Source organism: Toxorhynchites rutilus, chromosome 3, assembly GCF_029784135.1.
Source record: "Toxorhynchites rutilus septentrionalis strain SRP chromosome 3, ASM2978413v1, whole genome shotgun sequence".
In the NCBI taxonomy this organism is placed as follows: domain Eukaryota; kingdom Metazoa; phylum Arthropoda; class Insecta; order Diptera; family Culicidae; genus Toxorhynchites; species Toxorhynchites rutilus.
This window is the reverse complement of record NC_073746.1, coordinates 21,771,533-21,786,548: the sequence shown is the minus strand read 5'-3', so window position 1 is coordinate 21,786,548 and position 15,016 is coordinate 21,771,533. Positions and strand designations below refer to the sequence as shown.

At 40.1% G+C, this 15,016-nt stretch overlaps 1 protein-coding gene across 1 annotated transcript in view; it reads left to right on the top strand.

Moving 5' to 3' along the window:
• The first annotated feature begins 529 nt into the window (after positions 1-529).
• The window catches only part of LOC129776191 (uncharacterized), a 52,970-nt gene continuing 38,483 nt past the window's right edge, over positions 530-15,016 (top strand). Inside the window, exon 1 of the mRNA XM_055781684.1 lies at positions 530-1,096. Coding sequence (XP_055637659.1) covers positions 1,095-1,096 — 2 coding nt within the window. The 5' untranslated portion in view covers positions 530-1,094. The remainder of the gene's footprint in view (positions 1,097-15,016) is intronic.

The window sequence follows — 15,016 nt, the reverse complement described above, 5'->3', positions numbered from 1 at the left end:
CGTTTTTCTCAGTTGCTGATTTTGGAACATGGGACAACTATGCGTAGAACGGCAGCATAGTCCTACGTCAAGAAGCATACCATGAAACTATTGAAAGGTTCTATGTACTCTAGTTCATTCTTCGACGAAAGTAATAAGGATTGCGTATTCACTGAATAGATGAAAATTTCAATCAATTCACCAACTTGACACAAGTCAGCATTGAAAGGGCTAGATATAGGCAAAAACATTACCCTATCGAAACAAACGACCTTAAGAAGGGTAACCAGCGAATCTATGTTTGGTAAGATGCGCCAAGCGGGAAGCAACCGAGAGATCATATTGTCGAATTCTTTCCCATCACCCGAAACGGTGGAGAACCTTCGAACCCCTCACCAACTAATCCGCTTCATACGAGGGCTCGTCAGCAGAGCAGCAATCGAGGAGTCTCGCGCACGATTATCGTTATTATTATTGCCAACTATAGCGTATAGTAACACTCGTGGCGCTGAAGAAACAAAACGGCTTCGCTATTCGGTAGCGCTGTAGCGAAAAAGAAAGGCAGCAAAAACAACAGCTCCACACGGCTCCACCGCAAGGAAATGAAGCAGAAACAACGAAGGGGAGAAGATAGGCAAATATAGAAGGCATCAGTTTTTGCCTATCTGCTCCTCTCTCCTCCATCTATCCCACCACCCCCACACAGCAAGAAGCGCAACCGACAAAGCGGCGACGAGATGAAAAGTTCGTCGCTAGCTGCTGCGGGGGCAAGTCGCTGACGGGTGGGACAAAGCTCGGAGGGTTACCCAGGCTCTTTATGTTTCGTCTCTGGCCAGTCTAGCTGCCTGCAGAATCGTCGCGATTTATCAGTTTGAAATTTGCGCTTCACGACGCGGTACACACATCGGAACCCTCTCGCGGTGGCTTCGCGCGGAATTTTGTGTTTGATTTATCCGTGTACGAACTCGCGTTTGTTTATCTGCCTCAGGGCTTCGCACAGAAGACACATTTATTTCCTTGGGGGGTAAACAAATTGGTGGCGTCAGGCGAAAAGCAAATAATTTCTGTGTCCATTAATTGGCTTCGGCGGGGTTCGAGTTTTTGCTCCTGGGAAAATGTAAGTAAATCCAAACCGTGGAGTGAAAAATTAAGTGATGTCCGTGAATGCAACCGTTTGCGATGCAACCTAATTTGTGTGAGCGTAGCAAATTTTGCTAATGGTGCTATTTGAAGCGATGAAGCAACAGCCAAAAGTCATGCTGGTTGATCGGGTTTGGAAAATATCAAATATCAGAAGTACAACTGCAAGTGTTGCAAAATAATGAAAGTGAATCCAAACTAATATGTGCCCATCCCGGAACGTATGGATGCGGTTTGTGATGGTGGAAGAAAAACAGTATGATTTTGCAGCAAAGATAAGGAACGAAGAAAAAGTGATGAAGCCATACCGTTTTTTTTTGTTTTGCTTTTAATATTTTCCTACTCCATTCGGGCTATAACATGAATGATTGAAGAGTTATGGTTAAAGTGATAGTGATCGCATTTAATGGTGGATTTTACGTTTGTCGATCGCTCCCATGCTGATTGGAAAATGTTTAGTTTATGAGTATCTAATGGACTACGTTTAATGTGAGTGTGAAGCACACTTACGTAATTTGTGTTTTTTCTCATTGTTGAATTCACAATTCTATTAAGAGTAACATGAATTTTCAAGATTTCACCATAGTATATAATCCACAAAACACCCTATACCATTGAGACTTGTTGAAAGTGGAACTGTGAACAAGAACAGAAAATCATTGGTGGTTCTATTTATTTTGACTAACTAACTTTGAAACTTTGATTCGTTATATTTCGGTGAGTTGGTTAACATGGAAACGGTATTAGGAATGTACCAAATAAATATGCGGACATTATTAATTATTCAAATAATCGTCCCGGTAGGATACGACGACGACGATATTGAATTAAAGTGACTTTAAACTTTGGGAATTCATCTCTTACTTTTAAAAAACCCCAAAATATTTTTATCCGAAGTAATTTTATCATTCGATGTAATTTGACTGAACTGAACAACCAAGTTACTTTGCTTTTGCAGACTGACACTAACATGTATATATATATATATATATATATATATATATATATATATATATATATATATACATGTTATATATATATATATTATATATATATATATATATATATATATATATATATATATATATATATATATATATATATATATATATATATATATATATATATATATAAATGGAGTTCTGTCTGTCTGTCTGTCTGATTCTTATGGACTCGGAAACTACTGATCCGATCAACATGAAAATTGGTATGTAGGGCCTTTTGGGGCCGGGGAAGGTTTTCGTGATAGTTTGAGACCCCTCTCCCCTCTCTAAAGGGGGGCTGCCATACAAATGAAACACAAGTTTCTACATTACTCGGGAATTAATCAAGCAAATGAAACGAAATTTAGCATATGGAGGTTTTAGGGTGCAATAAATGATTCTATGGTGGTTATACTCTCCACCCTCCTCTTTGAGGGGGGGCTGCCATACAAATGAAACAAAAATCTCTGCATTACTCGAGAATTAATCAAGAAAATGAAACCAAATTTGGCATGTAGAATTTTTAGGGTGCAATAAGTGTTTTTACGGTGGTTAGATACTTCTCCCCCTCTCTTAGGGGGGCTGCCATACAAATGAATCACAAATTTCTGCATTACGCGAGAATTAATCAAGCAAATGAGACCAAATTTGGCATTTGAAGGTTTTAGGATGCAGTAAATGTTTTTATTGTGGTTAGACTCTCCACTCCCCTCTCTGAAGGGGGGCTGCCATACAAATGAAACACAAATTCCTGCATTACTCGAAAATTAATCAAGCAATAACTGTTTCTATGGTGGTTAGACACTCCACCCGCTCTTTAATGGTGGGCTGTCATACAAATGAAACACAAATTTCGGCATAACTCGAAAACTAATCAAGCAAATGGAGCCAAATTTGGAATTTGAAGGTTTTACGGGACACGAAACGTTTCTATGGTAAATACACTCCTCCCCCCTATCTAAGGGGGGCTGCCATACAAACGAAACACACACTTCTGCGTAACTCGAGAACTAATCAAGCACAATTCGGGATGTGAGTTTTTGTGTGTATGAGAAATGTTTCTATGATAGTATGGCACCCCTCCCTCCATTGGAATGGAGAGGGCGTCCCATAAAAATATTACACATATTTCAACCAAAAATATTCCATCCAAATTTAACAATTGAAAGTTTTTGGAAAACTCTGAAGAAAAAAGGGAACATTCGGAAAATTTAATTCCCATAAAGGGTGTGTCACACCAAATTGTATCACGGAAAAAACGCTGTAGAAATTTTATTTTTAGGAATTATATCTTCAGCTTTCGCCTATAATCAGATAAGAGTGTATAGATCACGTTGGCCATGCTTCACTGTCAATTTTTCGAAAATTTGGAAAAATGTCGTCGAACGAAAAAGAGCGTCGTGAATTAATCCTGTGCACTCATTGCGAGAATCCGGAGTTGTCACATCGGGACATCGGTAAGATGCTGGGAATCGTCCAATCCACGGTCAGCAGAGTACTAAAACGATACTTCGAGAACCTATCCATCGACTGGAAGGTGAAGAACGGCAAAAATGGATGCTCCGTCAGTGAAAAAGATCACAAGCGCGTAGTTAAGCAGTTTAGACGTGATCCGAGAAGTTCGGTCCGGGATGTCGCCAATAAGCTGAATTTGTCAAGTTCATTCGTCCAGCGGACCAAGCAGCGGGAGGGCCTGCGTACATACAAGGTTCAGAAGGCTCCTAACCGCGACGAAAGGCAAAACATGGTGGGGAAGACGCGAGCCCGGAAGCTGTACACCGAAATGCTGACGAAGCCGCATTGTCTGGTAATGGACGACGAAACCTACGTTAAAGCGGACTTTCGTCAGCTGCCGGGCCTGTTGTTCTTCTCCGCAGAGGACAAATTCAGCGTTCCGGAGGAGATTCGCAAGCAGAAACTATCCAAGTTTGCCAAAAAGTACATGGTGTGGCAAGCGATCTGCTCTTGCGGAAAGCGGAGCGCTCCCTTCGTGATGACCGGCACGGTAAACGGGCAGGTTTACCTTAAGGAGTTCCTACAGAAGCGCTTACTACCACTATTGAAGCAGCACGAGGGCCCGACCATCTTCTGGCCGGATCTCGCTTCGTGCCACTATTCAAAGGACGTGTTGGAGTGGTACGAAGCCAACGGGGTCACCTTCGTGCCAAAGGGAATGAACCCGCCCAACGCGCCGGAGCTTCGCCCAATAGAGAAATATTGGGCGATTATGTAGCAGGCCCTCCGGAAGAACCCAAAAGTTGTCAAATCGGAGGCGGACTTCAAGAGAAAATGGATTTCTGTTAAAAAAAACTACAACCTGACGTTGTATAGAACCTTATAGACGGGGTAAAGAGGAAGGTGCGAGCATACGGGCTTGGGCTCGAAGCATGAATAAAAATAAAATGCCAAAAGTTGTTTAATAGTTTTTATTTTACTGTCTAAAATTTTCAAAAGGATCGCACTACTGGGCGAATTTCTACAGCGTTTTTTGCGTGATGCAATTTGATGTGACACACCCTTTATGTTCTACAATTACATAGTGACAAGTGCTGTTAGTCCGTTTGATGTTTGCGCTAGCGAAATTGATCTTTGTTCAAAACTGGAAATGGGTTTTCAGGTGATGAAACGCACTCCTATATCTTCTTCTTTCTATAGCAATAAAAAAAGTATCGCCGAATGTATTGATAAGAGCAAAACTCGAGGAAGGAATTGTCCGATTCAGGGCTTTCTTTATTCTATCATATTTTCTGTATAAAACATTTATTCCATGTAACGGAGAAACATATATTTGCAAGTGGTTGAAATATTTTGAACGAGAATTATGTCTGAAAATAATCTGATATTATAATGTTGAGTTTTGTTAGAAATACTAGGAATTTTATAGTATAATGTAAATTCAACGGGGTCGAATAGTAGATAAATCAATGAACAATTCTGCGATTGGATCCATGAACTTGCTCATATTAAAAAAAACGTGAATGTTTGAAGGTATTGATAACAAAATACTAATTTTGGTCGGGACGAAGTTTGCCGGGTGAGCTAGCGTCGTATAAAAAAAAACTACATATATGTTAAATCCAAGGAATACAACCTAGCAACTTCTACAATATCAACTGGACAATTCAACTCGCACAACACTCGTGCCTCTGGAAGGTAGTAGGGGAAAATGAGAGTAGAGCCGACACTGAGGGTAAAATTGACACCACATGATTTTCCCAGTTAGAAGCATATTTCTACAAATTATCCGATATCCCCCGAAAATTTTTTACGTTTTGAGTCAACTTACAGCTGCGGAAGTCGCTTTAATGTTTGTACAAAAAACAAAACAAAACCGGTCAGGACACTGTCAACAGAAGGACACATCAGCAGAAAACAGGAGACTGTTCGTGTAAAATTTCGCTGGTGGAATTTAAGTGTTTAAGTCTGAAAATTTTGGAAAATTCGATACTTTTTATAGGCTGAGTTCATTCTAATTGTTCTACTTTAAGACGGCAGGTGATTTTCTTGTTTATCGATGCTCAAAAACTTTGTTTTGAAATTTCGAGTCCATTCGGGGTAAAACCGACACTTTGAGTCAGGGTAATACCGACACCTGGTTTATGTTTCACTGACAGGTAAAATGCGTTCTCATGTTTTATAGTTGCCTTTTGTATACGTTTGAAAGACAAAACGACAGAGCTGGATTGATACTCAGCTGAAAACAGCCAGAAGCAACGTCGAGTAGGGCATGTCAACAAAAAAGGCTCATCGGCCACTTCTCCCGTGGATGCTCACTGGTATAATAGCCGGTGGATGCTCACAAATGGCTGTCACAATGGCGCTCATTCCTTTCATCTCCCTCCCTCGCCCGATATGCAAAAAAAAATCAATAATTTTGGGAAACAGTGTGTAGAAAATGATCTTTTTCGCACACTTTTTTTTTTTATTTAAATCGTTTATTTTTACAGGCTCAGTTACATAGGTTTAATGGAGCCGAACTCCTTACTGTATTGTTACTAGTATATATACATTTTTCCTTAATTCTAATGTTAATAATATAGGAAACCGATTACTCGCGGTCAACTCGAGTTTAGAAGGGTGACATATTTTCTTCAGGAAAAGGAGGGGATATGAGGATATGTTGACAATGATCACACTCACACTCTCAATCACACTCATCACACTCAATTCTTAAACCTATCTTATATCTAATATGTATTTACATTTCATCTTATTCTTAAGAAGGGATCCGATCTCTCACAAAGGAAAAGGAAAAGGAAAAACTAAGGGTATAAGGACAATCACACACGAAGATCGATAGCTTCTAGGAAGACATATATTTGGGACATGTAATCAAGGTCTAACCGAGCCAACACGTCTCTCACCGGCATCATGGGCTGCCTTCCTCGGGCCCGAAGGGTGACTACTAAATTCGATCTGGCGACAAGATACAGCTCGCACGACCAAACAACGTGCTCGATGTCGTGGTAACCTTGGCCACAAACACAAAGATTGTTGTCGGCAAGGTTAATACGAAAGAGTAGCGCATCTAACGAACAGTGATTGGACATGAGTCGGGAGAAGGTGCGAATAAAGTCCCGACTCAAGTCCAGACTTTTGAACCATGGTTTGAGGCTAACCTTAGGGATAATCGAGTGGAGCCACCGGCCCAATTCATCTTCGTTCCATTTGCGTTGCCAGTTAACTATGGTATTTTTGCGGACTAAAGAATAAAATTCATTTGATTCGATTTGACGCTGATAAATGTCGCCTTCAATTGCACCTACCTTTGCCAATGAGTCAGCCCTCTCATTACCCGGAATTGAGCAATGTGAAGGGACCCAGACAAAGGTAATGACATAACAGCGTCTGGATAAAGCACTCAAAATTTCTCGTATTCTCTCAAGGAAGTACGGCGAGTGCTTTTCCGGCCTCACTGAACGGATAGCTTCGACAGAGCTAAGACTATCCGTTACAATGTAATAGTGTTCAACAGGTCGTGAGGAGACGCTGTCCAGCGCCCAGTGTATCGCTGCCAATTCAGCAATATACACTGAGCAAGGATTCTGAAGACTGTGTGAGGTGCTAAAAAATTCGTTGAGCACTCCAAATCCTGTGGACTCATTCATAGAGGACCCATCAGTAAAGTACATATTATCACAATTGATATCCCCATACTTTGCATCGAAGATCGTTGGAACGATCCTCGATCGAAGATAGTCTGATGTTCCATGGATATCCTGCTTCATGGACAGATCAAAATGCACAGAGGAATTGATGTAGTCAGGAAAACAAACACGGTTGGGAATATACGAAGAAGGATTAACCTGCATGGAGACGAATTCATGATATGAGCTCATGAATCCAGAATGAAAATTTAGTTCGATCAGCTGCTCAAAATTTCCGATCACCAATGGGTTCATAACCTTACACCGGATGAGGAACCGAAGAGATAATAAATTGAAGCGATCTTTTAGTGGGAGTAGGCCTGCCAAAACCTCGAGACTCATGGTATGCGTTGAGGGCATACATCCCAACGCGATACGGAGACAAAGATACTGAATTCGCTCGAGTTTAATGAGGTGTGTTTTGGCAGCTGATTGAAAACAGAAACTGCCATACTCCATCACTGAGAGAATAGTTGTTCGATACAACATTATAAGATCTTCGGGATGGGCTCCCCACCAGGTGCCGGTAATTGTACGGAGAAAGTTTATTCTTTGTTGAAATTTTTTACTCAGATACCTAATATGGGCCCCCCAAGTACATTTGGAGTCGAACCAGACCCCAAGATACTTGAATGACATAGCATGAGTGATCGGTTTACCCAAAAGTTGAAGCTTTGGTTTTGCTGGTCTATGCTTCCTAGAAAAAACCACCATCTCTGTTTTCTCCGTGGAGAATTCGATCCCTAGCCCAATGGCCCAGGTTGAAAAATTGTTCAAAGTATCTTGTAAGGATTCTTGCAGGTCGGATTCGTTTGATCCTACGACAGACACCACTCCATCATCTGCAAGTTGTCTTAGGCTGCAATTTTGTGTAAGGCAATTGTCAATGTCGCTTACGTAGAAGTTGTACAAAATGGGGCTTAAACATGAGCCCTGGGGGAGTCCCATGTAAGAGACCCGACTTACTGCCGAATCTCCGTGAGAAAAGTTCAAATGTTTCTCACAAAGCAAGTTATATAACATATTATTCAATAGAGGCGGCAGACCCCGAGTTTTCGCACACTTCCCATCAAGTAATTTCAGCCAAACTCTAATCGATTACTCACAAGATATTATATTTTAATCTGCGGTCCCAATGTATAATAAAAAACGTCGAAAAACTCGAGCTAGTGCTCTGAAAGTTAAATTTTCATTTTTCAATTCTCCGCAATGATTTTTGATTTTTGTATAGGTGAAAGCATCGTTATTTTTTCGACACTGATGCCAGACAACACCATCGGAACAGCTATAAAAACCACTCAATAAAATGTTATTCCTGATTCATAGCGTTTCATGTCATTAAAATCAATAAAATAAAATTGTGTTGATATCAATACAATTATTATTTTTACGTTTGATGAGTCTATAATGTAAGTTTTAGCAACTTTAACATTGGTTAAGAAAATTGTATTGCAAAGCTAGGAACACTGCCACGGCTGCCTCTGCTGTCAGAAATAGTAAACGAAAAAATATTACAATCGATCAAAATGCCTCGGCCAACGAAGAGAAGGGTTATGGCTCTCCAACGTGAGTATGTGAAAAAAATACGATCAACGAAGGAAAATATTAAGGAATTATCAACTATAATCAACTGTTAGATGGATTTGTCAGTTTATGCTGCTGGTCAACACTAGGGTAAGCTGACTCGAAACTGCCACTGGTTCGAACGATTATTTCTCCTGAACAGTATAAGTGGAAATACACTTCCAAAAGAGCCCCAACTCGCATGTGTTATAAATTTGCTTACGCTCGCGTAAAATCAGAATTTTACTTCATATGCAAATACACCTTCTACTTATATTTGCAATTGTTCATCGGAACACTTCGTTCATAAATATCATTTGAATTGTTATTATTTTCAAATGTATTCTAAAACTCGTGTCAGTGGAGGGCCACACAGTCTATTAAGTGAATTGATCTGAATTGATGTTTACGTATCAAAATCAAAACAAATCGTGTGCATTGCTCTTCACTCACAAACACTTTTACCCCATGAAAACACTTGATTTTACCTATACTACTACAATGGCTTCGTTTCATCTTCACCTTAATTTCACAAAAAAAAACATCAATTTCTGTGTTCTATTGAAATTCGAGTTCTACTCAAAATACCGTGATAGACTTGGAAAAAATTATAGGGTGGCACATTGTTGACGCAGAACGTCGCTGTTATTTTGTTCAAGTCGCTTGTTAATAACTTCGGATATTATTTCAGAATGCTGCGAAATTTTTGAAATAACTGTTAAGTAGAATGGTTTGGTCGTCCTGAAATGGTTTTTTTTATTGTAGAATCAGTTAACGATAACTGATCGATGATTCATTCTTGTCCTCGCAGAACAATTCACAAGTCAATGCATTGAGAATTTACCACGAACGCTATTCCGATGGCTTTTTTCGCAATTGAAATACACTCGTCTATAGACTGTAATATACCAACTTGTTGCACCAGTACCTTTATTCCACATCTCATAACTACATCAATCTTCTTTGGCACTGAATAGAAAAAACAACAATTGCAATATTTGCAAGTGTCAAATATCATGCTACATGTTATTTAGTATTGCCTTAGCGGAATCGCACCTCTAGGCATCGTTCGTACAACTAAAACCAACCAGCACCAAACAAGCGTTCAACATAGAATGCATACAGAGCCATACATTGGTGACTTGAAGCGACTAAGGATATAAACGCTTCTCATCATTTTGCGCTATTCTCGGAAAAACGCTTCTGTTAATATTCTTCTTCTGTAAAAATAAACGAATTGATTGAAAAAATACTCTTCTTCTTCTTCTTCTTGAATGGCACTAACGTTCCTAGAAGAACCTTGCCGTCTCAACGTAGTATTACTTGCGTCATTTTTTTTAAGTACATTTTTTTTTATTTCTATGCCAAATAACACGCCCTAAATGCATTCTGAGTGACATGCTCTAGAATACGCGTGACCACAGTGCAAGTCGGAGGAAATTTCTTTGACGAAGTTTCTTTGAAGAGTGCCAAATCAGAAAACAGGTCACGTTTTTATTAAATACAGTTAACGTTAATAACTATTTTTGCGCGAACAAATTCTGGCGATTTACATACCGAACGAATCGGATATTCCCTATGATTAGTTTGTTATGCTATATGTTACAATCCTTTTATGTGTGAACGGCTCAAACTGATGAAAACTAGGAGCATTTCCATTTCCTCATACATTTGTTCTGCTCATTTGTGAGCTTCCCAACATGTGCCGTCAATAACGAGCAACGAAGGGGATTGAACGAATAAGAATATTTGCCTAAAGCATAAATATTGGATCTCGCTGAAGCAAATTTTCAGTATCGTTCTAAATACGATGCAATGAACATCGCTTGTTCTTCCTCGTTTTGCGTCATCACATGTCTTAGTTTCAGATTGAGCTGTGGACGCGACTAAATTACTTACTCGTTGATGTCTCAGGTATTGCAATCATTATATCAAACTGGCGCCATTCCATTAAGGTGAACTACACAATTTTGCGGGAAATCATCAAACTGGGCTATCAGGGGCTCACCAAGAAAATAATTGTTCAGGAATTTTGTGTGTGATTTGGTTTTGCATGACAGACAGTAGCAAAACTATATCCACCAAGGATGACAGCTAAGCTAATCGAGATCAGAAATATTAATAGAAAGGGCTTCTCTTGAGAAGAGCGCAAAGCGGAGAAAGGTGTGTGTATATTTAGTTGCTTCAAGCCATCGATATATGGCTTCGTGTACGTATGTGAGTGCTTCATAGCAGCACATCTTCGCTACGCTGACAACAATCACCTAATATTTTGATGGACTATGATGGTTTTGTGGGGCAAATTATGCAACCGTGATGATAAATATAAACAAAAAGAGAGGTAGCGGAAGAGGAATATTTGTGCTAGGGTATGAATAATGGATCACTGCTGAGGCAAAGATTCAGACTTTTTCTTTATTCGGAGCAGTTAAGGTGAAGGTGGAAGGAAGCCACAAATGGCTGCCACAATGGCGCTCACTTCTTTCACTCCCCCTCCCTCACCCCTCGCCTGATATTCAATAATTTTGCGAAACAGTGTTTATAAAACGATCGTTTTCGCACACTTCCCATCAATTAATATCAACCAAACTCTAATCGATTATTCTGCCGTCGCAATGTATAATGAAAAACGTCGGAAAACTCAAGCTAGTGCTCTGATAGTTAAATTTAAATTTTTCAATTTTCCGCAATAGTTTTGTTTGTATTGGTGAAAGCATCGTTATGTTTTCGACACTGATGCCAGGCAACATCATAGAAACAGCTATAAAAACCACTCAATAAAATGTTATTCCTGATTCATAGCGTTTCATGTCATTAAAATCAATAAAATAAAACTGTGTTGATATCAATACAATTATTATTTTTATGATCCATTAAATCTATAATGTAAGTTTTAGCAACTTTAACATTGGTTAGGAAAATTGTATTGCAGAGCTCGGAACACTGCCACGGCTGCCTCTTCTGTCAAAAATAGTAAACGGAAAAGTACATTCAATCAAAATGCCTCGACCAACGTAAAGAAGGGTTAAAGCTCTCCAACGTGAATATGTAAAAAAAATACGACGACTGAGGGAAAATATTAAGAAATTATAGTTGATAATCAACTATTAGATGGTTCCCCCCATCTCACCGTCGCCCACCCTCGACAGCTAGTCGAACACCAGATGCTATCCCTGGTCATTATGCACAATGCTACAGTGCGTGCGGCAACCCTCGGTTGAGACAACGATACCTCATATCCATATCCCCAACCTGACCCGTCCCACAAAAATGTTGCCCTTTTAACCTCGAGTAAACCGCGAGTATTCGGTCGAATCCTACTAAACATAGAAATTAGTTGAAACTTTGTATAAACAAACCTTGAATTAGCGGCTCCGCAAAGCTTATGCGATTGAGCCTTACAAATAAATGAACTGGATAAAAAAAAAAAAAAACTATTAGATGGTCTGCTTTGGTCTCCTCAAACACTTTGTTTTTTTTTGAATTTACTGATTACAATAAGTTTAAATTTGTGACTTCCCGTGGCGTTGCTACAAGGTAAGATCGTAATTCTTTCCTTCCTATTTTTATGCCCTGGAACATTCTTTTAGTCTCAATGACTAAAGTATAAGTGGAAATTCACTTCCAAAAGAGCCTCAATTCGTATGTGTTATAAATGTGCTCATGTTACGCTCGCGTATAATCAAAATTTTACTTCATATGCAAATACACCTTCTATATAGATTTATATTTGCAATTGTACATCGGAACACATCGTTCATACATTTTACTTCAGTATTGAATTGTTATTTTAAGACTCGTGTCAGTGAAGCGCCACAATAAGTGAATTGATCTATTTACGTGTGCTTTGCTCTTCTCTCACAAACACCATTATCCCTTAAAGAAGACGTGGTTTTATCTATACTAAAGGGTGTGTCACATCAAATTGCATCACGGAAAAAACGCTGTAGAAATTTAATTTTTAGGAATTATATCTTCAGCTTTCGCTTATAATCAGATAAGAGTGTATAGATCACGTTGGCCATGCTTCACTGTCAATTTTTCGTAAATTTGGAAAAATGTCGTCGAACGAAAAAGAGCGTCGTGAATTAATCCTGTGCACTCATTTCGAGAATCCGGAGTTGTCACATCGGGACATCGGTAAGATGCTGGGAATCGTCCAATCCACGGTCAGCAGAGTACTAAAACGATACTTCGAGAACCTAACCATCGACCGGAAGGTGAAGAACGGCAAAAATGGATGCTCCGTCAGTGAAAAAGATCACAAGCGCGTAGTTAAGCAGTTTAGACGTGATCCGAGAAGTTCGGTCCGGGATGTCGCCAATAAGCTGAATTTGTCAAGTTCATTCGTCCAGCGGACCAAGCAGCGGGAGGGCCTGCGTACATACAAGGTTCAGAAGGCTCCTAACCGCGACGAAAGGCAAAACATGGTGGGGAAGACGCGAGCCCGGAAGCTGTACACCGAAATGCTGACGAAGCCGCATTGCCTGGTAATGGACGACGAAACCTACGTCAAAGCGGACTTTCGTCAGCCGCTGGGCCTGTTGTTCTTCTCCGCAAAGGACAAATTCAGTGTTCCGGAGGAGATTCGCAAGCAGAAACTGTCCAAGTTTGCCAAAAAGTACATGGTGTGGCAAGCGATCTGCTCTTGCGGAAAGCGGAGCGCACTCTTCGTGATGACCGGCACGGTAAACGGGCAGGTTTACCTACAGAAGCGCTTACTACCACTATTGAAGCAGCACGAGGGCCCGACCATCTTCTGGCCGGATCTCGCTTCGTGCCACTATTCAAAGGACGTGTTGGAGTGGTACGAAGCCAACGGGGTCACCTTCGTGCCAAAAGAAATGAACCCGCCCAACGCGCCGGAGCTTCGCCCAATAGAGAAATATTGGGCGATTATGAAGCAGGCCCTCCGGAAGTACCCAAAAGTTGTCAAATCGGAGGCGGACTTCAAGAGAAAATGGATTTCTGTTCAAAAAAACCTACAACCTGACGTTGTACAGAACCTTATGGACGGGGTAAAGAGGAAGGTGCGAGCATACGGGCTTGGGCTCGAAGTATGAATAAAAAGAAAATGCCAAAAGTTGTCTAATAGTTTTTATTGTACTGTCTAAAAATTTCAAAAGGATCGGTCTACTGGGCGAATTTCTACAGCGTTTTTTCCGTGATGCAATTTGATGTGACACACCCTTTACTACAAAGGCTTCGTTCCACTTTCACCTTAACACTTTGACGGCCATGGGTGCCGTACTGCACTCAATTATTATTCCGCTGGGACCATGAGTGCACCACTGCACACGCGAAATCTTTCAAAGTTTCAAACGTGTGCGCTACAGGACACGTTTTATTTTAAAATTAATTTTTTTTCGTTTTCTACTCGCCTCAATACATAGTAGGACACTTCGATACCATAGTTTGGCATGATTGCTTGTATTATTCTACCAATTACAATTTATCACTGCCCGAAATGCTCCGAAAGGTTTCTATGTCTGGACTGTTTCGATAGAAGACATTTTACGAGTTTGAAATAATGTTATAAAATTTATAACGAAAAAATTTATTGTTTTATAAAGATTTTTATCGTGTAAACCTTGAGTTGGGGCCGCGTGTGTAGTACTGCACACGGGTAGTTTTTTCCCTTATATGGCTGATGGCTGGGGATGAAATTTTATGCTAGATGGTTCCCTGGCACCATCTAGTATAAGAATCAACCATTGAGCCCTCCAGGTTTTTACGAACTTTTTGGCCAAAACACCATGGCCGTCAAAGTGTTAAAGTAAGTTCAAAATTCTTCTTATTTTAAAGTCGAAATTTTAAAACAGGAACGATTTTTTTTTAAACACGTTATAACTGGAGAAAACATGAAAAAAATTTCGGATCATATCTGATTACCAGATGCTCCAATCCGGCTGCATTTTATGTTATTGTGTACTCAACTAGACACTCGCCACTATTCCGCGCGGCGAATGACGTGAAATGACTCACAGTTTGTCATTAGATGAGATTTGGCGTCGTGTCCTCATTTGTTATCGGGTATAATACATTAGTCAAAATGTAAAGTGACATCCATAACAACGCGAGAAGCTTTGCTATCTCACGTCACTCGCGACACAGAATGAAGGGGACTATTATGATTTCTCAGCTTACTGCTTAGCTGCTGGGAAGGTGACATATAGGAAGTCCACTTGAACCCGGAAAATGTAC